The following is a 25,653-nucleotide window of genomic DNA, read 5'->3' on the forward strand; positions in this document are numbered from 1 at the left end:
CTGTGGCTGTGCTGTACCGCCAAGTAACATTTTGCATTGTATCTATATGTTCTGTGCATATTTACATCTTATAGCTACATAGCTTGTGTACAGTAGTCAATGGCCCGGTCAATGCATCGCCTGAATCTCGTCTTGGGCAAGTTAGTTGTGATTATTTGCTCCTTCTGTTTTTTTTATATCTTTTATTTCTATTAAAAAAATGTTTTCAATTTTAAATATTTTAGGGAGAATTTACCTAGTCACTTTAAGTTTAAAGAATACTGTCCACAAGTTTTCCGAAATCTCCGTGAGCGTTTTGGAATAGATGACATTGATTATCAGGTAAGTTTATACTTATTAATATAAACCAGGGAAAGTGTTAGACACTTTTTTTTTTTTTTTTCCTTGCAAATTGTTTGCAGCACAACTAATTGAGTATTCCTGCTCTGTTGCATTAAAATACAATAACGGGTGATCAAAAAAACGTATTTGCACCAAAATGTTATCATTAAAGGGAACCTGTCACCCCGTTTTTTCAGATTGAGCTATAAATACTGTTAAATAGGGCCTGCGCTGTGCGTTACTATAGTGTATGTAGTGTACCCTGATTCCCCATGTATGCTGAGAAATACATTACCAAAGTCGCCGTTTTCGCCTGTCAATCAGGCTAGTCTGGTCAGGTGGGCGTGTTCACAGCGCTCTTTTCTTCCCCAGCTTTCCGTTGGTGGCGTAGTGGTGTGCGCATGTCCAAGGTCCGAATTCCCTGCGCCCACGTGAAGACACAGCGCGCGATCTGCGCTGTCATCCTTTTCATCGGTGGGGGCGGCCATCTTCCTGGGGCCGCGCGTGCGCAGATGGAGTGCTCTGCTGCACGGGGCTTCAGGAAAATGGCCGCGGGATGCCGCGCGTGCGCACAAGAGATCGCGGCGCCCATTTTCCCAAAGCCGAGATGCAAACTCTGCTTTGTGAAAATGGCCGCCGCGATCTCTTGTGCGCACGCGCGGCATCCCGCGGCCATTTTCCTGAAGCCCTGTGCAGCAGAGCACTCCATCTGCGCACGCGCGGCCCCAGGAAGATGGCCGCCCCCACCGATGAAAGGGATGACAGCGCACATCGCGCGCTGTGTCTTCACGTGGGCGCAGGGAATTCGGACCTTGGACATGCGCACACCACTACGCCACCAACGGAAAGCTGGGGAAGAAAAGAGCGCTGTGAACACGCCCACCTGACCAGACCAGCCTGACTGACAGGCGAAAACGGCGACTTTGGTAATGTATTTCTCAGCATACATGGGGAATCGGGGTACACTACATACACTATAGTAACGCACAGCGCAGGCCCTATTTAACAGTATTTATAGCTCAATCTGAAAAAACGGGGTGACAGGTTCCCTTTAAAAATGTCAGCTCGGCACACAAAAAATAAGCCCTCGCCCAACCTGAGATCACGAAAAATGGAGACGCTACGGGTATTGGAAAATGGCGCAATTTAGTTTTGTTTTGTTTTTTTAACATAGTTTTGAAGAACCTAGACGACTTTGGTGTCTATGAACTCGTAATGACCCGGAGAATTATAATGGCAGCTCAGGTTTAGGCTAGGTTCACATTTGCGATTGAGTCCGCAGCACCTCGTGCATGATAACGCTGCGTTTTTTTATCCACATCGGCTTACGCATAACGGATAAAAAAACGCAACGTTTGCACGCGTTTGTATGTGTTTTTGCATGCGTTCGCTTTTTTTATGCGCATGTGTTAGGGAAAAAATTTCAAGGAGAATTTCCTTGACACCAGCCACACCAAGTAGTCGTGGCTCATGGGATTTCTCTATATAAGCCCTTGTGCAAGCGAACGCATGTCCTTGCGTAGGCATGGGTCCCCATAGACTAATGCTTTTATTTGACACACTCCTTCCGCAAGCGTCTGCATGCGTATGGGGGAAGAAATTTGCTGCCACAAAAATTCTAACATGGTGCGTCAGCCTCGCCCAGCTGCTCACCGCCAAAATACGCATTTGTAAGCAAACGCAAACTAACGTATGCACCTGCGTCTACAATGTAAAAGATATGAAATCAAGACGCATGTGGATATATGCGTCCAAAACGCTGCGGACATGACCGCAAATGTGAAACCAGACTTGGCATTTAGTGAACCTAGTAAAAAAGCCAAACAAAAAACAAGTGTAGGATTGCACTTTTTGTGCAATTTCACCGCACTTTGAATTTCTTTCCCGGTCTCTAGTACACGACATAGTAAATCCAATGCAGTTGTTCAAAAATACAACTCCCGCAAAAAACAAACCCTCACACAGCCATTTTGACCAAAAAATAAAGAAGTTATTGCTCTGAGCAAAAACCGAAAAAGCTCCAGGGGTTAAAATGATTTTTTAAGCTGGTGTTATAAAGTATTCTAATTTACTGAGATAATGACTTTGGGGTTTTCATTGGCTGTAAGCCATAATCATCAACATTAACAGAAATAAACACTTGAAATAGATCACTCTGTTTGTAATAACGCTATATACTGAGTTTCACTTTTTTTTTTTTTACTGAAGAACTGAAATTACTGGTTTTTGATGATATTCTAATTTTGTGAGACGCATCTGTTGTTCACAAACACAGGTGAGAATAGCACTTTGCTTACTCCAGAACTATTTACCAGTTTTTGCAAACTCCGTGAAATATAAGATGTGAAAAAAAAATCTAATGAAAACCCGTAATTCTCAGCTTTTAGAACCGAAGAAGAGTTTCCTGCGTGAGATGGAACTGCCTGGTTGTAACTTGGTGCTGGGCTTTACAGTCTAACATTACCGAAGCTGAGCGCCAAGTACTTTATATTCATGAGTCTTACTTTTTAGAAAAGAATCCATAAAATCCTCTTAAGGCAAATCTGCTTATCACCGTACAATGAAATGTCTTTGAATTTCTAAAGGCTCCTGTGTGAGAGCGGCAATAGGGAAAGATGCTTTTATGTAGGCATGTTATAATGTAGAACAAATCCATTGTATTTTTATTTTACCATAATGGGAAGTTAAATGCAGTCGTGGTTCTTAACCCGACCACAACGCCCGGACTGATGATAGGAGGCTGTGCGCTCCGGACAGGAGGCCTATGTGCCTATTAGGCAGGCTGTATGGACGAGCCTAGAGAAATCTGTGATGAGGTCGCAGCAGTTCCTTATTCTGAGGTTTGTTCGTTCCTTGGAAATCAAAGTAATGGAATATTATAGCAGCTAGACAGTATTTTCTAGAGATGTAGAACCACTTTAAATTTGGCTGGCTTTCTGTATGATGTGATGTTGGCCATGATCCTCCTATGCAGTCCGAATTACACCTACGGTAGTTTTACATTTCGCAGTGTCCAGATTTTGTTCCCTCCACTGAGCCCAGGTAAAGTTATGTCATTGGAAAATGAACATTGTTGACTACTTAGTTGACCAGACTATGGTTACATTTGCTGGCCATACCAGTTTCTGATCTATATATTATATCCTACAGAAAACACTCCGGAGTATCAGAAAACCCGACAAGATATAAAAAATGTAACAAATTTTTATTAAATAATATACTCACAATACAGTAATACATATTACAGACAAGGAACACGTGTAATACATGTACGGCAGATCACTACCACTGCAAATAGCACCATGGGTATACGAGAAGACATGAATGACCCCCCGAGGAAGCTTACGCGAAACGCGCGTCGGGGCCTTCAGACACACACTGGCACCATCAGATGTTGGGTAAGATGGGCAAAGCCCTGGCTATTGTTATATTCACCTACTGTAGGTTTGATTATGAGAGATATATGGCGACTTGAGGTCTTGGTATGCACCCCAGAGGCACTATGCACTTTACTAATTAGGTAGTGACAGACCTATGTGCTTTTTTAGCCAGTATTGAGCTATTGCTCTTCTCGTATACCCATGGTGCTATTTGCAGTGGTAGTGATCTGCCGTACATGTATTACACGTGTTCCTTGTCTGTAATATGTATTACTGTATTGTGAGTATATTATTTAATAAAAATTTGTTACATTTTTTATATCTTGTCGGGTTTTCTGATACTCCGGAGTGTTTTCTGTAGGATATATTGTATATTGGAGTAGTGCCCTGGTATTGTTCAGGTCCATTATAGGGTGTTTCCCAGTAAATAGGTTGTACTGATATGCATCAGTGGCATTTGTATCCAGTTTCTGATCTATGCTGGGATTAAACAATGTTGTCTGATTGTGGTATGACCGTTTACTTCCCCCCTCATCTTCATTCATTAATTACATGTGCCTGACATCTGATTTCTAAGTTTTTATTTTAGGTGTCCCTGACACGTAGTTCTCCATACACTGAAAGTGAAGCTCATGATGGCCGATTTCTTCTGGCTTATGACAGGACTCTGGCAGTTAAGGAAATCTCCAGTGAAGATGTGGCAGACATGCACAGTATCCTCTCTGACTACCACCAAGTAAGTAAAGCTAAAGTCGAAGAACGTATTGGCGTTTCATGCTGCTGTGTGTTTTCGTATTTCTATGTGATGTCCGTGTATGGTGCAGGGGGTATATTTAGGATTCTGTGATTTCCTACAGAAATAGTATTGCTACCCCCCACCACCATTGCAGATTGGTAGCTGTCAATCACTCTTTCTCGGAGTCCTCACAGCTGTTTGCATGTAAATAATAAATGAGTTACTACTAAAACCTGGGAGAAAGGTGATGACTTCCTTAGGTTGGAATGACCCTTTAAAGCAAATCTATTTACGGGGTTAGTGATAACTTAGATTAGTTGCATTTAGTGGCATATGTCCGACATCTTCATTCAAGTCTATGACACTGAACAAGATGGCGGAGAGCCCTGCAGGACTTGGTTATATCTTCAGTGTCCTAAAGGAGTTGTCTCATGTTAGTAAATTGTTAAATTTGTAAAGTGTTTTGTAAAAATGAGCAACTTTGCTATTTACTTCTTATTAAAAATCCTCTCTGTTCTCAACAATGAAGGGATTTTAACTTTCATAGTTTGTTTTGTAGGTTACCGGTCACCCCTACAGTTTCATAAGCAGGGAGCACGCTCTTGCAAACACTGTCAACCCTGCGCTCATCCGATAATGCAGAGGCAAAGCTGCTAAGGCTAGCCGCGCTGGAGAGCGCACAGTACATGCCAGATAAGCAGAGAGGGGTGCGTTCCTGAAGAACAATCTAGAAATAACCCTGTTAAGGGTCTCGTACACATAAGACCGCTGTCTCCCTCAATCCTACATACACAGGAATGCTTAGTTCAGCTGGGCGCTCCTGTGTTCTGAGAGGTCTACGGCCAGTCGCCTCTGTCCAGGGAGAGCAAAAGGATCAGATGCTGTAATTCGGCATGCCGGATCCCTCCCCGACATTTTGAGATGCTCTATACATATTAGGGTACCGTCACACAGTGCAATTTTCATCGCTACGACGGTACGATCCGTGACGCTCCAGCGTCGTAACAATATCGCTCCAGCGTCGTAGACTGCTGTCACACTTTGCAATCTACGACGCTGGAGCGATAATTTCATGACGTATGTGCGATGTAGAAGCCGTTGGTTACTATGCGCACATCGTATACGATATATGTTACACCATGCAATCATGCCGCCACAGCGGGACACTAGACGACGAAAGAAAGTTTCAAACGATCTGCTACGACGTACGATTCTCAGCGGGGTCCCTGATCGCAGGAGCGTGTCAGACACTGCGAGATCGTAACTATATCGCTCGAACGTCACGAATCGTGCCGTCGTAGCGATCAAAATTGCACTGTGTGACGGTACCCTAAGTCTGTGAGCTGATATCTATGGTTTCTGTTGGCATTGAATGGGATGGCGGGTCATAAGATCAATTTACGGCACTGGTCACCTCTTATCTGTGATGTTGCTGCCAAGAGTGAACAGTGGAGATTAGTCCCCAGTTCTCACAATCATGATTCATAGTGTGGGACTCGCATGGATCTAACTTTTATCGCCTATCTAGATGATAACTTGTTTAGGCTGGGATACCCCTTTACCTAGATCAAAAATTCAACATATCGAGGGTTGTTGAAACCTGAAACCTTTCTTATTTTTGTGGCATCTTACACACTTTCCAGTATTATTCCCAGGTTGCTTAGTGTAATTTTTTTTTTTTTTTTTTATTAGCTAAACTTTTTGAGAGATTACCATGAAATAATGCTACTGTATCAGTATTTCCTAGTCACCAGTGTTTTATAAATATATTAACTAATAAATATAGTTGTGATGTGCTGTATATTAGTATGGGTGTTACCTTGCAGATAAAATGGTATGCAAATATGAGATCCTTGTAGACTGATCTTTATTTCTCTCTGTCTTCTAGCATATTGTGAAATGTCACGGTAGCACACTTCTTCCTCAGTTTTTGGGGATGTATCGTCTGAGTGTAGACAATGAAGACTCCTATATGCTGGTAATGAGAAATATGTTCAGCCATCGCCTTACTGTTCACAGGAAGTATGATCTTAAGGTGAGCTTGTGTTCCTTCAGATTATTCTGGAAGCCTTATTTTCTTAATTATTATTTATATTGCACCATTGATTCCAGGGTGCTGTACGTGAGAAGGGGTAACATACAAATTGTGGATGTCGCTTACAGTAAACAAACGAACAATGGCAGACTGATACAGAGGGGCGAGGACCCTGCCCTTGTGGGCTTACATTCTGCAGGATTAGTATGTGTGTTTTTGCAGCAAGGCTTTGTCTCTATGGATCCATGTAAATGACAGCTCTTAGGGCCCCTTTCCACTTGTGTGAGAAAAAAACGGTCCGATTTACGGACCGAAAAAACTGATGTAACGTCTGCGAGTGCCATGCGAGTGTCATGCGATTTTTTTTTTTTTTATCGCAACATCCGTATGACATCCGTATTGCTGTCCGATTTTTACGCACGGGTCTCCTTTGAAAAGCCGTTAATTCAGCGCAGAGTACAGTAAAATCAGTGACAGGTTAGATTAGAGTAGATATATACACATAGAATAGGTATATACAGGTCCTTCTCAAAAAATTAGCATATAGTGTTAAATTTCATTATTTACCATAATGTAATGATTACAATTAAACTTTCATATATTATAGATTCATTATCCACCAACTGAAATTTGTCAGGTCTTTTATTGTTTTAATACTGATGATTTTGGCATACAACTCCTGATAACCCAAAAAACCTGTCTCAAAAAATTAGCATATCAAGAAAAGGTTCTCTAAACGACCTATTACCCTAATCTTCTGAATCAACTAATTAACTCTAAACACATGCAAAAGATAACTGAGGCTTTTATAAACTCCCTGCCTGGTTCATTACTCAAAACCCTCATCATGGGTAAGACTAGCGACCTGACAGATGTCAAGAAGGCCATCATTGACACCCTCAAGCAAGAGGGTAAGACCCAGAAAGAAATTTCTCAACAAATAGGCTGTTCCCAGAGTGCTGTATCAAGGCACCTCAATGGTAAGTCTGTTGGAAGGAAACAATGTGGCAGAAAACGCTGTACAACGAGAAGAGGAGACCGGACCCTGATGAAGATTGTGGAGAAGGACCGATTCCAGACCTTGGGGAACCTGAGGAAGCAGTGGACTGAGTCTGGTGTGGAAACCTCCAGAGCCACCGTGCACAGGCGTGTGCAGGAAATGGGCTACAGGTGCCGCATTCCCCAGGTAAAGCCACTTTTGAACCATAAACAGCGGCAGAGGCGCCTGACCTGGGCTACAGAGAAGCAGCACTGGACTGTTGCTAAGTGGTCCCAAGTACTTTTTTCTGATGAAAGCAAATTTTGCATGTCATTCGGAAATCAAGGTGCCAGAGTCTGGAGGAAGACTGGGGAGAAGGAAATGCCAAAATGCCTGAAGTCCAGTGTCAAGTACCCACAGTCAGTGATGGTGTGGGGTGCCATGTCAGCTGCTGGTGTTGGTTCACTGTGTTTCATCAAGGGCAGGGTCAATGCAGCTAGCTATCAGGAGATTTTGGAGCACTTCATGCTTCCATCGGCTGAAATGCTTTATGGAGATGAAGATTTCATTTTTCAGCACGACCTGGCACCTGCTCACAGTGCCAAAACCACTGGTAAATGGTTTACTGACCATGGTATTACTGTGCTCAATTGGCCTGCCAACTCTCCTGACCTGAACCCCATAGAGAATCTGTGGGATATTGTGAAGAGAAAGTTGAGAGACGCAAGACCCAACACTCTGGATGAGCTTAAGGCCGCTATTGAAGCATCCTGGGCCTCCATAACATCTCAGCAGTGTCACAGGCTGATTGCCTCCATGCCACGCCGCATTGAAGCAGTCATTTCTGCCAAAGGATTCCCGACCAAGTATTGAGTGCATAACTGAACATTATTATTTGATGGTTTTTTTGTTTGTTATTAAAAAACACTTTTATTTGATTGGATGGGTGAAATATGCTAATTTATTGAGACAGGTTTTTTGGGTTATCAGGAGTTGTATGCCAAAATCATCAGTATTAAAACAATAAAAGACCTGACAAATTTCAGTTGGTGGATAATGAATCTATAATATATGAAAGTTTAATTGTAATCATTACATTATGGTAAATAATGAAATTTAACACTATATGCTAATTTTTTGAGAAGGACCTGTATACATATATATATGTCAGGGAGACACACACACATATATATATATATATATATATAGCAGCGCTAGATAGCTTTAAAGCTGGTAATTCAATTACCGGCTTTTGCTTTCTCCTTCACAAACCCGACATGATATGAGACCTGGTTTACATACAGTAAACCATCTCATATCACCATTTTTTTTGCATATTCCACACTACTAATGTTAGTAGTGTGTATATGCAAAATTTGGGCGTTCTAGCTATTATATTTAAGGGTTAAATGGCGGAAAAAATTGGCGTGGGCTCCCGCACAATTTTCTCCGCCAGAGTAGTAAAGCCAGTGACTGAGGGCAGATATTAATAGCCTGGAGAGGGTCCATGGTTATTGGGCCCCCCCCGGCTAAAAATATCTGCCCCCAGCCACCCCAGAAAAGGCACATCTGGAAGATGCGCCTATTCTGGCACTTGGCCACTCTCTTCCCATTCCCGTGTAGCGGTGGGATATGGGGTAATGAAGGGTTAATGCCACCTTGCTATTGTAAGGTGACATTAAGCCTAATTAATAATGGAGAGGCGTCAATTATGACACCTATCCATTATTAATCCAATTGAAAGAAAGGGTTAAAAAAATACACACACACATTATTAAAAATTATTTTAATGAAATAAAAACAAAGGTTGTTGTAATTTTTTATTTAACGCCAAATCCACTCAGTGAAGACCCGCGTTCTGTGACAAAAAAAATAAACCAACAATATACTTACCTTCCACAGATCTGTAAAGTCCAACGATGTAAATCCTTCTGAAGGGGTTAAAACATTTTGCAGCCAGCAGCTTTGCTAATGCAGGCTACTCCTCACTGCAAAACCCCTGGGAATGAGTCTAAATATAGATCAATGAGCTATATTTAGCTTCATTTGCGGTGAGGCGCCCTCTGCTGGCTGTTCATAGATCGTGGGAAATTTCCTAGAAAGCTCCCAGGCTTTCTAGGCAAGTTCCCACGATCTATAAACAGCCAGCAGAGGGCGCCTCACCGCAAATGAAGCTAAATATAGCTCATTGATCTATATTTAGACTCATTCCCCGGGGTTTTGCAGTGAGGAGCAGCCTGCATTAGCAAACCTCCTTGCTGCAAAATGTTTTAACCCCTTCAGAAGGATTTACATCGTTGGACGTTACAGATCTGCGGAGGGTAAGTATATTGTTGGTTTATTATGTTTTTCTTTCACAGAACGAGGGTCTTCAGTGATTGGATTGGGCGTAGAATAAAATACTCCAACAACCATTGTTTTTATTTCATTAAAATAATTTTAAATAATGTGTTTGTGTTTTATTTAACCCTTTCATTCAATTGGATTAATAATGGATAGGTGTCATAATTGACGCCTCTCCATTATTAATTAGGCTTAATGTCACCTTACAATAGCAAGGTGGCATTAACCCTTCATTACCCCATATCCCACCGCTACACGGGAATGGGAAGAGAGTGGCCAAGTGCCAGAATAGGCGCATCTTCCAGATGTGCCTTTTCTGGGGTGGCTGGGGGCAGATATTTTTAGCCAGGGGGGGGCCAATAACCATGGACCCTCTCCAGGCTATTAATATCTGCCCTCAGTCACTGGCTTTACTACTCTGGCGGAGAAAATTGTGCGGGAGCCCACGCCAATTTTTTCTGCCATTTAACCCTTAAATATAATAGCTAGAATGCCCAAATTTTGCATATACACACTACTAACATTAGTAGTGTAGAATATGCAAAAAAAATGGTGATATGAGATGGTTTACTGTATGTAAACCAGGTCTCATATCATGTCGGGTTTGTGAAGGAGAAAGCAAAAGCCGGTAATTGAATTACCAGCTTTAAAGCTATCTCACACTGCATTAAATATATATATATATATATATATATATATATATATATATATGTATATATATATGTATATATATGTATATATATGTATATATGTGTATATGTATATGTGTATATATATATATATATATATGTATATGTGTCTCCCTGACATATATATATATATATATATATATATATATATATATATATATATGTATATATACCTATTCTATGTGTATATATCTACTCTCATCTAACCTGTCAGTGTGATTTTACTGTACTCTGCGCTGAATTGCCGGCTTTTCTAAGGACACGGGTGCGTAAAAATCGGACAGCACTCGCATGGTGCGAGTGCTGTGCGTTTTTTTTCTCGCACCCATTGACTTGCATTGGCGAGTCTCGTCCGAGAATCTCAGCAATACGCAGCATGCTGCGATTTTTTTTCTCAGCCGACACAGATTTTTCTCAGTCCGATTTCGGCTGGGAAAAAAATCGCAAATGGAGTGTCACATATTGATTAACATTGGTCCGAGTGCAATCCGATTTTTTATCGGATTGCACTCGTCCGTTTTCCTCACAAATGGAAAGGGGCCCTTAGACTGCTGCTAGGTCTGCAGAGCCTGCACCTTTTCCCAGCTTAACTCCTTCCACATTACATGTGGATTAACATCCTGGGAAATGGTCCGCATGTGTGGATGGGGCTCAGAAGATGAACTGCCTCCACACACGGCTGATGCCGGCCTTATTACATAGCCATTATCTGTCTCGAAGCACCACAGCTAAAGCAGAGTTCCAAGCATGGTTATTCACCATTTAAATACCGCTATCAATTTTCGAGATCTGCCGGTCAGCACCAGCAGGGATTTTTGCTATAGGTTCCAGAGTTTTGATCAATCTAATAGACCCCATCACAATGATCAAAGTGATCAAAGGCCCATTAATTAGTAAATCATCCCCGTGTCATCAACTTAGATAAAAAAATATATATATATATTAGTACACACCAAAAGTTTGGACACACCTTAAAAATGTTTCTGTATTTTCATGACTATGAAAATTGTACATTCACACTGAAGGCATCAAAACTATGATTTAACACATGTGGAATTATATACTTAACAAAAAAGTGTGAAACAACTGAAATTATGTCTTATATTCTAGGTTCTTCAAAGTAGCCACCTTTTGCTTTGATGACTGCTTTGCACACTCTTGGCATTCTCTTGATGAGTTTCAAGAGGTAGTCACCGGGAATGGTTTTCACTTCACAGGTGTGCCCTGTCAGGTTTAATAAGTGGGATTTCTTGCCTTATAAATGGGGTTGGGACCATCAGTTGTGTTGTGCAGAAGTCTGGTGGATACACAGCTGATAGTCCTACTGAATAGACTGTTAGCTGCTATTTTCTTGCCATAATACAAATTCTAAGTAAAGAAAAACGACTGGCCATCATTACTTTAAGAAATGAAGGTCAGTCAGTTCGAAAAATTGGGAAAACTTTGAAAGTGTCCCCAAGTGCAGTGGCAAAAACCATCAAGTTCTACAAAGAAACTGGCTCACATGAGGACCTTCCCAGGAAAGGAAGACCAAGAGTCACCTCTGCTTCTGAGGGTAAGTTTATCTGAGTCGCCAGCTTCAGAAATCGCAGGTTAACAGAGCTCAGATTAGAGACCAGGTCAATACCACACAGAGTTCTAGCAGCAGACAAATCTCTACAACAACTGTTAACCCCTTCCCGACCCATGACGCCACGTAGGCGTCATGAAAGTCGGTGCCATTCCGACCCATGACGCCTATGTGGCGTCATGGAAAGATCGCGTCCCTGCAGATCGGGTGAAAGGGTTAACTCCCATTTCACCCGATCTGCAGGGACAGGGGGAGTGGTAGTTTAGCCCAGGGGGGGTGGCTTCACCCCCTCGTGGCTACGATCGCTCTGATTGGCTGTTGAAAGTGAAACTGCCAATCAGAGCGATTTGTAATATTTCACCCATTATAACGGGTGAAATATTACAATCCAGCCATGGCCGATGCTGAAATATCATCGGCCATGGCTGGAAATACTAGTGTGCCCCCACCCCACCCCTCCGATCTGGCCGGTACACTGCTCCGGCTCCCCTCCGTCCAGTGCTCCGCTCCCCCCCGTGCTCGTGTCCGCTCCCCCCGTGCTCCAATCACCCCCCCTGCACTCCGATCCACCCCACCCCGTGCTCCGTTCCACCCCCCCGTGCTCCATTCCAGCCCCCCCGCGCTCCGTTCCACGCCCCCCGCGCTCCGTTCCACGCCCCCGCGCTCCGATTCCCCCCCCCCCCCCCCGTGCTCCGATCCCCCCCCACCCTATCATACTTACCGATCCAGCCGTGGTCCCGTCCGTCTTCTCCCGGGCGCCGCCATCTTCCAAAATGGCGGGCGCATGCGCAGTGCGCCCGCCGAATCTGCCGGCCGGCAGATTCGTTCCAAAGTGCATTTTGATCACTGAGATATAATCTATCTCAGTGATCAAAATAAAAAAAATAATAAATGACCCCCCCCCCCCCCCCCCTTTGTCACCCCCATAGGTAGGGACAATAAAAAATAAAGAAATTTTTTTTTTTTCCACTAATGTTAGAATAGGGTTAGGGTTAAGGGTAGGGTTAGGGTTAGGGCTAGGGTTAGGGCTAGGGTTAGGGCTAGGAATGTGCACACGTATTCTGGTCCTCTGCGGATTTTTCCGCTGCGGATTTGATAAATCCGCAGTGCTAAACCGCTGCGGATTTATGGCGGATTTACCGCGTTTTTTTCTGCGCATTTCACTGCGGTTTTACAATTGCGATTTTCTATTGGAGCAGTTGTAAAACCGCTGCGGAATCCGCACAAAGAAGTGACATGCTGCGGAATGTAAACCGCTGCGTTTCCGTGCAGTTTTTCCGCAGCATGTGTACAGCGATTTTTGTTTCCCATAGGTTTACATTGAACTGTACACTCATGGGAAACTGCTGCGGATCCGCAGCGTGTGCACATACCTTTAGAATTAGGCTATGTGCACACGGTGCGGATTTGGCTGCGGATTCGCAGCAGTGTTCCATCAGGTTTACAGTACCATGTAAACATATGAAAAACCAAATCCGCTGTGCCCATGGTGCGGAAAATACCGCGCGGGAACGCTGCGTTGTATTTTCCGCAACATGTCAATTCTTTGTGCGGATTCCGCAGCGTTTTACACCTGTTCCTCAATAGGAATCCGCAGGTGAAATCCGCACAAAAAACACTGGAAATCCGCGGAAAATCCGCAGGTAAAACACAGTGCCTTTTACCCGCAGATTTTTCAAAAATGGTGCGGAAATATCTCACACGAATCCGCAACGTGGGCACATAGCCTTAGGGTTAGGGTTGGAATTAGGGTTGTGATTAGGGTTAGGGGTGTGTTGGGGTTAGTGTTGTGGTTAGGGGTGTGTTGCGGTTAGGGGTGTGATTAGGATTATGGCTACAGTTGGGATTAGGGTTAGGGGTGTGTTGGGGTTAGTGTTGGAGTTAGAATTGAGGGGTTACCACTGTTTAGGCACATCAGGGGTCTCCAAACGCAACATGGCGCCACCATTGATTCCAGCCAATCTCGTATTCAAAAAGTCAAATGGTGCTCCCTCACTTCCGAGCCCTGACGTGTGCCCAAACAGTGGTTTACCCCCACATATGGGGTACCAGCATACTCAGGATAAACTGCGCAACAATTACTGGGGTCCAATTTCTCCTGTTACCCTTGTGAATCTAAAAAAATGCTTGCTAAAACATAATTTTTGAGGAAAGAAAAATGATTTTTTATTTTCACGGCTCTGCGTTGTAAACGTCTGTGAAGCACTTGGGGGTTCAAAGTGCTCACCACATATCTAGATAAGTTCCTTGGGGGGTCTAGTTTCTAAAATGGGGTCACTTGTGGGGGGTCTCTACTGTTTAGGCACACCAGGGGCTCTGCAAACGCAACGTGACACCCGCAGACCATTCCATCAAAGTCTGCATTTCAAAAGTCACTACTTCCCTTCTGAGCCCCGACGTGTGCCCAAACAGTGGTTTACCCCCACATATGGGGTATCAGCGTACTCAGGAGAAACTGGACAACAACTTTTGGGGTCCAATTTCTCCTGTAACCCTTGGGAAAATAAAAAATTCTGGGCTAAATAATTATTTTTGAGGAAAGAAAACGTATTTATTATTTTCACGGCTCTGCATTATAAACTTCTATGAAGCACTTGGGGGTTCAAAGTGCTCACCACACATCTAGATAAGTTCCTTTGGGGGTCTAGTTTCCAAAATGGGGTCACTTGTGGGGGGTTTCTACTGTTAAGCCACATCAGGGGCTCTGCAAACGCAACGTGACGCCCACAGAGCATTCCATCAAAGTCTGCATTTCAAAACGTCACTACTTCACTTCCGAGCCCCGGCATGTGCCCAAACAGTGATTTACCCCCACATATGGGGTATCAGCGTACTCAGGAGAAACTGGACAACAACTTTTGGGGTCAAATTTCTCCTGTTACCCTTGGGAAAATAAAAAATTGCAGGCTAAAAGATCATTTTTGAGAAAATAATTTTTTTTTTTATTTTCATGGCTCTGCGTTATAAACTTCTGTGAAGCACTTGGGGGTTCAAAGTCCTCACCACACATCTAGATTAGTTCCTTTGGGGGTCTAGTTTCCAAAATGGTGTCATTTCTGTGGGATCTCCAATGTTTAAGCACACAGGGGCTCTCCAAACGTGACATGGTGTCCGCTAATGATTGGAGCTAATTTTCCATTTAAAAAGCCAAATGGCGTGCCATCCCTTCCGAGCCCTGCCGTGCGCCCAAACAGTGGTTTACCCCCACATATGGGGTATCAGCGTACTCAGGACAAACTGGACAACAATATTTGGGGTCCAATTTCTCCCATTATCCTTGGCAAAATAGGAAATTCCAGGCTAAAAAATCATTTTTGAGGAAAGAAAAATTATTTTTTATTTTCATGGCTCTGCGTTATAAACTTCTGTGAAGCACCTGGGGGTTTAAAGTGCTCAATATGCATCTAGATAAGTTCCTTGGGGGGTCTAGTTTCCAAAATGGGGTCACTTGTGGGGGAGCTCCAATGTTTAGGCACACAGGGGGCTTTCCAAACGCGACATGGTGTCCGCTAACAATTGGAGCTAATTTTCCATTCAAAAAGTCAAATGGCGCGCCTTCCCTTCCGAGCCCTGCCGTGTGCCCAAACAGTGGTTTACCCCCACATATGAGATATCGGCGTACTCGGGAGAAATTGCCCAACAAATTTTATGATCCATTTTATCCTACTGCCCATGTGAAAATGAAAAAATTGAGGCGAAAATAATTTTTTTGTGAAAAAAAAGTACTTTTTCATTTTTACAGATCAATTTGTGAAGCACCTGAGGGTTTAAAGTGCTCACTAGGCATCTAAATAAGTTCCTTGGGGGGTCTAGTTTCCAAAATGGGGTCACTTGTGGGGGAGCGCCAATGTTTAGGCACACAGGAGCTATCCAAACGCGACATGGTGTCCGCTAACGATGGAAATAATTTTTCATTCAAAAAGTCAAATGGCGCTCCTTCCCTTCCGAGCCTTACCATGTGCCCAAACAGTGGTTTACCCCCACATGTGAGGTATTGGTGTACTCAGGAGAAATTGCCCAACACATTTTAGGATCCATTTTATCCTGTTGCCCATGTGAAAATGAAAAAATTGAGGCTAAAAGAATTTTTTTGTGAAAAAAAAGTACTTTTTCATTTTTACGGATCAATTTGTGAAGCACCTGGGGGTTCAAAGTGCTCACTATGCATCTAGATAAGTTCCTTGGGGCGTCTAGTTTCCAAAATGGGGTCACTTGTGGGGGAGCTCCAATTTTTAGGCACACGGGGGCTCTCCAAACGTGACATGGTGTCCGCTAAAGAGTGGAGCCAATTTTTGATTCAAAAAGTCAAATGGCGCTCCTTCCCTTCCAAGCCCTGCCGTGCGCCCAAACAGTGGTTTACCCCCACATATGAGGTATCAGCGTACTCAAGACAAATTGGACAACAACTTTCGTGGTTCAGTTTCTCCTTTTACCATTGGGAAAATAAAAAAATTGTTGCTAAAAGATAATTTTTGTGACTAAAAAGTTAAATGTTCATTTTTTCCTTCCATGTTGCTTCTGCTGCTGTGAAGCACCTGAAGGGTTAATAAACTTCTTGAATGTGGTTTTGAGTACCTTGAGGGGTGCAGTTTTTAGAATGGTGTCACTTTTGGGTATTTTCAGCCATATAGACCCCTCAAACTGACTTCAAATGTGAGGTGGTCCCTAAAAAAAATGGTTTTGTAAATTTCGTTGTAAAAATGACAAATCGCTGGTCAAATTTTAACCCTTATAACTTCCTAACAAAAAAAAATTTTGTTTCCAAAATTGTGCTGATGTAAAGTAAACATGTGGGAAATGTTATTTATTAACTATTTTGTGTCACATATCTCTCTGGTTTAACAGAATAAAAATTCAAAATGTGAAAATTGCGAAATTTTCAAAATTTTCGCCAAATTTCCGTGTTTATCACAAATAAATGCAGAATTTATTGACCTAAATTTACCACTAACATGAAGCCCAATATGTCACGAAAAAACAATCTCAGAACCGCTAGGATCCGTTGAAGCGTTCCTGAGTTATTACCTCATAAAGGGACACTGGTCAGAATTGCAAAAAACGGCAAGGTCTTTAAGGTCAAAATAGGCTGGGTCTTGAAGGGGTTAAGAGGAGACTTTGTGCAGCAGGCCTTCATGGTAAAATAGCTGCTAGGAAACCACTGCTAAAGACAGGCAACAAGCAGAAGAGACTTGTTTGGGCTAAAAAACACAAGGAATGGACATTAGACCAGTGGAAATCTGTGCTTTGGTCTGATGAGTCCAAATTTGAGATCTTTGGTTCCAACCACGGTGTCTTTGTGCGACGCAGAAAAGGTGAACGGATGGACTCTACATGCCTGGTTCCCACCGCGAAGCATGGAGGAGGAGGTGTGATGGTGTGGGGGTGCTTTGCTGGTGACACTGTTGGGGATTTATTCAAAATTTAAGGCATACTGAACCAGCATGGCTACCACGGCATCTTGCAGCGGCATGCTATTCCATCCGGTTTTCGTTTAGTTGGACCATCATTTCTTTTTCAACAGGACAATGACCCCAAACACACCTCCAGGTTGTGTAAGGGCTATTTGACCAAGAGGAGAGTGATGGGATGCTACGCCAGATGACCTGGCCTCCACAGTCACCAGACCTGAACCCAATCAAGATGGTTTGGGGTGAGCTGGACCGCAGAGTAAAGGCAAAAGGGCCAACAAGTGCTAAGCATCTCTGGGAACTCCTTCAAGATTGTTGGAATACCATTCCCGGTGACTACCTCTTGAAGTTCATCAAGAGAATGCCAAGAGTGTGCAAAGCAGTCAACAAAGCAAAAGGTGGCTACTTTTGAAGAACCTAGAATATAAGACATAATTTAAGTTGTTTCACACTTATTTAAGTATATAATTCCACATGTGTTAATTCATAGTTCTGATGCCTTCAGTGTGAATGTACAATTTTCATAGTCATGAAAATAAAAAAAAATCTTTAAATGCGAAGGTGTGTCCAAACTTTTGGTCTGTACTGTATGTATCTACTATATAATTGTCTGTCCTTCTGTCACGGTTATTCATTCGCTGATTGGTCTCGCCAGCTGCCTGTCATGGCTGCCGCAACCAATCAGCGACGGGCACAGTCCGGAAGAAAATGGCCGCTCCTTACTACCCGCAGTCAGTGCCTGTCGCTCGCATACTCCCCTCCGGTCACCGCTAACACAGGGTTAATGCCGGCGGTAACGGACCGCATTATGCCGCGGGTAACGCACTCCGTTACCGCCGCTATTAACCCTGTGTGTCCCCAACTTTTTACTATTGACGCTTCCTATGCGGCATCAATAGTAAAAAAATGTAATGTTGAAAATAATTTAAAAGCTATTATATATGGCTCGGAAAGTGATAGCACGGAACTGGATCAAGGAGGAACCGCCTGCAAGGGGTGAATTCCTGCAATATGTAAAACATGGTCTCAAACTGGAAAAGGGGGTTTACAAGAGACATGTGAAAATAGAAAAGTTTGACAATGTGGTCTCCGTGGCTCGAGATGGGATGAGTACGTAAAGGAAATGGGAGGCTGAGGGCCTTTGAATGGTGGAAACTGCTAGACGAATAAGCGGTCATAAGGGAGTTAAGCGGTTCATAGAGTCATCAATGCTAGTTATAGAAGTTCCATTGGAGAGGAGCTGTCATGGGGGGGGGTTGGGGTTTGTTGGGATTGTTTGGGGTTTTGAAAATGGGAAAACTTTGTATGTAACAAATTGGAAGATGGATAAAATGTAATGTCTATGTTTATTCTTAATAAAAATCTATTTAAATTTAAAAAAAAATAAACCTGCTATGCTCACCCTCCGTAGTCTGCTGAGCCGCTCCCGCCTGCCGCCATCTTCCGCTGCAGTTTCTGGCGGCAAAGCTGGTATGGCAGAAGGACTTGCCATGACGTCACGGTCATGCGACGTCATCACAGGCCCTGCACTCATACCAACCCTGGGACCGCAAGCTGCCGTGGGCTACAAGGGGCCTTCGGAAAGGTGAGTATATGTTTATTTTTTATTTTTGCACCTGTGACAAACCTGGCTGGGCAATATACTACGTGGCTGGGCAATATACTACGTAGCTGGGCAATATACTACGTGACTGGCCAATATACTACGTGGCTCTGTGCTGTATACTACGTGGCCCTGTGCTGTATACTACGTCGCTGTACGATATACTACGTAACTGGGCAATATACTACGTGGCTGGGCAATATACTACGTGGCCCTGTGCTGTATACTACGTCGCTGTGCGATATACTACGTAACTGTGCAATATACTACGTAACTGGGCAGTATACTACGTGGCTGGGCAATATACTACGTGGCTGGGCAATATACTACGTGGCTGGGCAATATACTACGTGGCTGGGCAATATACTACGTGGCTGGGCAATATACTACGTGGCTGGGCAATATACTACGTGGCTGGGCAATATACTACGTGGCTGGGCAATATACTACGTGGCTGGGCAATATACTACACGACTGGGCAATATACTACGTGGCTGGGCAATATACTACGTGGGCTGGGCAATATACTACGTGGGCTGTGCAATATACTACGTGGCTGGGCAATATACTACGTGGCTGGGCAATATACTATGTGGACTGTGCAATATACTACGTGGGTTGTGCAATATACTACATGGACATGCATATTCTAGAATACCCGATGCGTTCGAATCGGGCCACCATCTAGTAGTTTATAACCACATAAAGTGACACTGGTCAGACTTCTAGATTGTGAGCCCCTTCGGGGACAGTGATGATAATGTGTGCAAAACTGTAAAGCGCTGCGGAATATGTTAGCGCTATATAAAAATAAAGATGAAAAAAATAAAGATGATTTCTAAAATTTGGCCTGGTCATGAAGGTCAAAATGAGCTCTGTCACTAAGGGGGTTAAACGAAGAACCTCATGTTCTGTTTTGTAAATAAATTTTTGCCTGACAGCATTAGATCAATAGGAGTCTTGGATATGCGTACCATGTCTTTTACAGCTTTGGTATTAGTGATCAAACGACCACAGCTTACAGTCCCCAAAAATGACTAAAAAAAAAAGTAAAAAAAAAAAAAATTCATATTAACTCGCTTTTTCAACATTAAAAATTAAAAAAAAAACATAGTTGGTATCACTGCATTCGTAAAAATTCAGTATACTAAAATATGGATTAATTAACCCAGTAAACACTGTAAGGAGAGAAAGAAAATCAAAATGCCAGAATTGTTTTTGGTTATTTCACCTCCCTAAGAAAAAATGTATTGATAAAAAATCAAAGCATTGTATGTATCAATAAAAACTTCAGCTTAGTGCGCAAAAAAAGTGTGCACACGTTGCGGATTCTCTGCGGTTCCGCAGTGTTTTTTGCAGTGCAGAAATGCTGCAGATCCGCAATTGATTTTACAGTACAATGTAAATCAATGAGAAAAAAAAAATGCTGTGCACACTTTGCGGAAAATCCGCTGCGGAAACGCTGCGGTTTAAAAGAAGTAGCATATCACTACTTTTTTTGTGAATCTGCAGCGTTTTTGTAGCCATTCCATTATAGAAAACCGGAGGGGTAAAAAACGCAGCAAATCCGCAAGAAAACCGCAGCAAAAAAGCACAAAAAATGCTGTGGAACCGCACAAAAAATGCGACAAATCCGCAGGTGCGTTTTCTGCCAGGAGAGGCAGAATCCGCACCAGAAATGCCTAATCCGCAACGTGTGCACATAGCCTCACTTAGCCATATCAATAGAAAAATAAAAATTTTGTCTCAGGAAAAAAATCGCAACACAGCAAAACAATATTTTTTTAAGAATATTTTTTCACTACTTGTATAGGAAGAAATTTATTCTTGTGTGCGATTTCCATAATTGGAATGACCTTCACAATGGTGTTTCCATTTGTTTTTGTTTTTTTGCAGCACAATGAACGTTGTAAAAATAATACCCCCCCCAAAACAATGACAGCATTGCATTTTTTCGCCATTTTATGCCACTTGTATTTTTTTTCCCATTTTAAGTACATCATATTGTAAAATTGACATTGAGAAGTACAACTTATTTCGCAAAAAAATAGCTCTCATACGTCTGTCAATGGAAATGGAAGAAAGTTAGGACTTGGAAGACGATATGGAAGAAATGAATGCACAAAAATATAAAAACTCCCCCTCCCCCCCTCCCGGGCCTATTAAAGTAAACGAGCCACCTTCAGCAGCACTAAAGATACCGTCACATTAAGCGACGCTGCAGCGATATAGACAACGATGCCGATCGCTGCAGCGTCGCTGTTTAGTCGTTGTGTGGTCGCTGGAGAGCTGTCACACAGGCAGCTCTCCAGCGACCAACGATGCCGAAGTCCCCGGGTAACGTCACCGCTGTGCTCTGCTTTACGGCCGGCGCTCAGTCAGTGCGGGAAGCTGACAGCGAGGGACGCGACAGACACCGGAATGTAAGTATGTAGTGTTTTGGTTTTTTTAAACATTTTAAAATGGTAACCAGGGTAAACATCGGGTTACTAAGCGCGGCCCTGCGCTTAGTAACCCGATGTTTACCCTGGTTACCAGTGAAGACATCGCTGGATCGGCATCACACACGCCGATTCAGCGATGTCAGCGGGTGATCCAGCGACGAAATAGGGTGCTGGCCTTCTAGCTCCGACCAGCGATGTCACAGCAGGATCCTGATCGCTGCTGTGTCAAACACAACGATATCGCTATCCAGGACGCTGCAACGTCATGGATCGCTATCGTTATCATTGTTAAGTTGTTCATTGTGAAGGTACCTTAAGGCTGCATTCTGTGAAGGTGGCTCTTATGTTTATTATCCTTAGGAACGCTGAAATAATGAGTTTTATAAATTTCCTGCCATACCTCTGAGTCAGGGAGGTATGTTTTCGCGCTCTGTCTCAACAGCCTCTCAGCCGTCCATCATCCCCCTCTGGCCTCCGGGCTCTGCCTCCTCTCTTTCTCGTGACGTCACCGGCGCCTGTGCTCTGCAATAAGTTCTCGGGCATGCCCCCCGTCTCCCCCCGCCTGCCCCCCGTCTCCCTCCGCCTGCCCCCCGTCTCCCACCGCTGGGATCAAAAGCAAAAAAAAAAAAAAATAGTAAATCAAATTCCCCTTTGTCATCCCCTTAGTTAGATAAAAATTATAAAATATTTTTTCCATCCTTTACAGTTGGGATTAGGGTTGGGGTTAGATTTTTTTTTTTTTTTTTTGGTCAAAATTTAAAAAAAAAAAACGATATGACATTGTTGAGCGCAACTGCTCTATACTCGAGTTTGCATTGTTTCATCGAATATGCATGGAGTATCACGGATCCCTGCATGTGTTTTTTTGTTTGTTTGTTTTTTTGGGGGTGTCAAACAGCCGCAAAACATGGGGGACAGGGACTCGTGCATGTCACTTGAGCACCTGTGATAGTCAGTGCATATCAGAACACCCGACACAAACTCTAATAGCGAGCACTTGCGCTCAACATGAATGACAACATTCAATATGACGACAGAATTTGATAAAATTAGATCGTACCTGTATGTTCAAAATGCTCATTATACCCCTGGATTAAATCCGTGAGGGGTGTGGTTTCCAAAATGGTGTCACTTGTGGGGCGTTTCTACTGTTTAGGCACATAAGGGGCTCTCCAAACGCGACATGGCATCCGCTCCTTATTCCAGCAAATTTTACATTCAAAAAGACAAATGGTGCGCCTATCCTTCCAAGCACTGCTGTGCACCCAAACAGTAGATTTCCCCCACAAATAAGGTATCTGCGTGGTCAGGAGAAACTGCACAATACATTTTGGGGCATGCGCAATAGCAGCTGCCGGCGATCTCCTAGAGCTGCTACTGCGCAAGCACGGACGGTGCCATCTTGGTGGAGGACATTTTTTTTTTTCCTTCAGCAAGGTAGCTGCTGTTGTACACCGGCGGCGCTATCGGATCTCTATACAAACCGATAGCTGCTACTGCGCAGGTGCGGCGGGCGCCATTTTCAAAATGACTTTTTATTTACTTTTTTTTTTTTTTGCCCAAGTAAATCTGCAAATGGGAATAAGTGCAAAGTACACATGCGATTATGCTGCAGTGCGGGTGCCAAGGCTGGCACCTGCCTGCAGAAGTGTTTTTTGTTTTTTGTTTGTTTTTTTATTCAGCATGTGATCGTATATTCATTATGCAAACAAGGGGGCGGGTCACTGAGGGGTCAGTGACCTGTCAGCAGCCTGCATTATGAATATATAATCAGAGCACCACATACGTGAACCCCGCCCCAGGACACGAGTATATCATTAACACAAAAATAAAGATGAAGAAACAACCACATGACGGATTTAATCAACCAAGGCATCATTTTAATCAGTATAATGGCGCCGACCTGACACTGTGTGTAGGTTACTGAGCACAATTCTGCTGACATGTTCCCTTTAAACCGTATGTTCGAAAAGATTTGAAAATGTGCCTGGTCATTGCTGAGGTAAATGGCTCTGATCTTGATCGCAGACAGAAAAGTCGTGCAGAGCTCTGTAACAAGTGTTTTACCTCACATTGATTCAGATCAACATGGCCCAGCTCTGCTGTATAATGTCACCATGTTGCCGCAGATTGCTCTTCATTCACTTTTTAGCTCAGAGAGACAGACATTCCATGGAAGATCTACTGGGAGATCAATTGGAGCTAATAAAACTATTAGGCCAGCTTCACACTTGCGAGTTTTACGGACGTAAGAGCGCAGAAACTACGTCCGTAAAACTCGCAAAAAATACGGCACAATTATTCTCTATGCCCCTGCTCCTATCTGCCGTATTTTACTGATCAGTATTATACGGCTTTCTACGGCCGTACAAAATCGCAGCATGCTGCGTTTGTCACCGTACTGCGCAAGAAATACGCCAATGAAAGTCTATGGAAGCGTGAAAAATACGGATTACACACGGACAAGCAGTGTGACTTGCGAGAAATACGCAGCGCTGTTAGAGAGAAAAGCCGGTAATTCAGTGCGGTGTACAGTAAAATCACACTGACAGCTTACAGTCCAATAGGTAGAATAAATGTGTACACATAGAATAGGTGTGTGTGTGTGTATATATATATATATATATATATATATATATATATATATATATATATATATATATATATATATATATATATATATGTGTGTCAGTAGACACATATATGTATATATATTAATATTTATTCCAGCGCTATACAGCTTGAAAGCCGGTAATTCAATTACCGGCTTTTTCTTTCTCCTTCCTAAACCCGACATGATTTGAGACATGGTTTACATACAGTAAACCATGTCTACTCTCCATTTTTTTTGCAGATTCCACACTACTAATGTCAGTAGTGTGTATCTGCAAAATTTGGCCGTTCTAGCTCTTAAAATAAAGGGTTAAATGGCGGCAAAATTGGCGTGGGCTCCCGCGCAATTTTCTCCGCCAGAGTAGTAAAGCCAGTGACTGAGGGCAGATATTAATAACCTGGAGAGGGTCCATGGTTATTGCCCCCCCCCCCTGGCTAAAAACATCTGCCCCCAGCCACCCCAGAAAAGGCACATCTGTAAGATGCCCCTATTCTGGCACTTGGCCACTCTCTTCCCATTCTCGTGTAGTGGTGGGATATGGGGTAATGAAGGGTTAATGCCACCTTGCTATTGTAAGGTGACATTAAGCCTAATTAATAATGGAGAGGCGTCAATTATGACACCTATCCATTATTAATCCAATTGTAGTAAAGGGTTAAATAAAACACAAACACATTATTTAAAATTATTTTAATTAAATAAAAACAATGGTTGTTGGAGTATTTTATTCTACGCCCAATCCAGTCACTGAAGACCCTCGTTCTGTAAGTAAAAAAACATAATAAACCAACAATATACTTACCCTCCGCAGATCTGTAACGTCCAACGATGTAAATCCTTCTGAAGGGGTTAAAACATTTTGCAGCAAGTAGTTGCGCTAATGCAGGCTGCTCCTTGCTGCAAAACCCCGGGGAATGAGGCTAAATATAGATCAATGATCTATATTTAGCTTCATTTGCGGTGAGGCACCCTCTGCTGGATGTTCATAGATCGTGGGAACTTACCTGGAAAGCTCCTAGGCTTTCTAGGAAAGTTCCCACGATCTATGAACATCCAACGGCCGGAAATGACGTTATCGCCGACCCCCGTCACATGATCGGGGGTCGGCGATGCTTGTGAATGGTAACCATAGAGGTCCTTGAGACCTCTATGGTTACTGATTGCCCGTCGCTGTGAGCGCCACCCTGTGGTCGGCGCTCACAGCACACGTGCAATTCTGCTACATAGCAGCGATCAGCAGATTGCTGCTATGTAGCAGAGCCGATCGTGCTATGCCAGCTTCTAGCCTCTCATGGAGGCTATTGAAGCATGGCAAAAGTTAAAAAAAAAAAAAGTTTAAAAAAATGTGAAAAAAATAAAAAAAACTTAAAAGTTTAAATCACCCCCCTTTCGCCCCAATCAAAATAAATCAATAAAAAAAAATCAAATCTACGCATATTTGGTATCGCCGCGCTCAGAATCGCCCGATCTATCAATTACAAAAAAAGTATTAACCTGATCGCTAAACAGCGTAGCGGGAAAAAAATTCGAA

The 25,653-nt window shown here is 43.0% G+C and overlaps 1 protein-coding gene across 1 annotated transcript in view; it reads left to right on the top strand.

Moving 5' to 3' along the window:
• The window catches only part of PIP4K2C (phosphatidylinositol-5-phosphate 4-kinase type 2 gamma), a 107,865-nt gene that overhangs the window by 39,405 nt on the left and 42,807 nt on the right, over nucleotides 1-25,653 (top strand). The window contains exons 3-5 of the mRNA XM_069758569.1: nucleotides 225-321; nucleotides 4,291-4,437; nucleotides 6,326-6,472. Of these exons, the coding sequence (XP_069614670.1) occupies nucleotides 225-321; nucleotides 4,291-4,437; nucleotides 6,326-6,472 (391 nt within the window). The remainder of the gene's footprint in view (nucleotides 1-224; nucleotides 322-4,290; nucleotides 4,438-6,325; nucleotides 6,473-25,653) is intronic.

The sequence above is a fragment of the Ranitomeya imitator genome, chromosome 3, assembly GCF_032444005.1.
Source record: "Ranitomeya imitator isolate aRanImi1 chromosome 3, aRanImi1.pri, whole genome shotgun sequence".
Taxonomy (NCBI): Eukaryota; Metazoa; Chordata; class Amphibia; order Anura; family Dendrobatidae; genus Ranitomeya; species Ranitomeya imitator.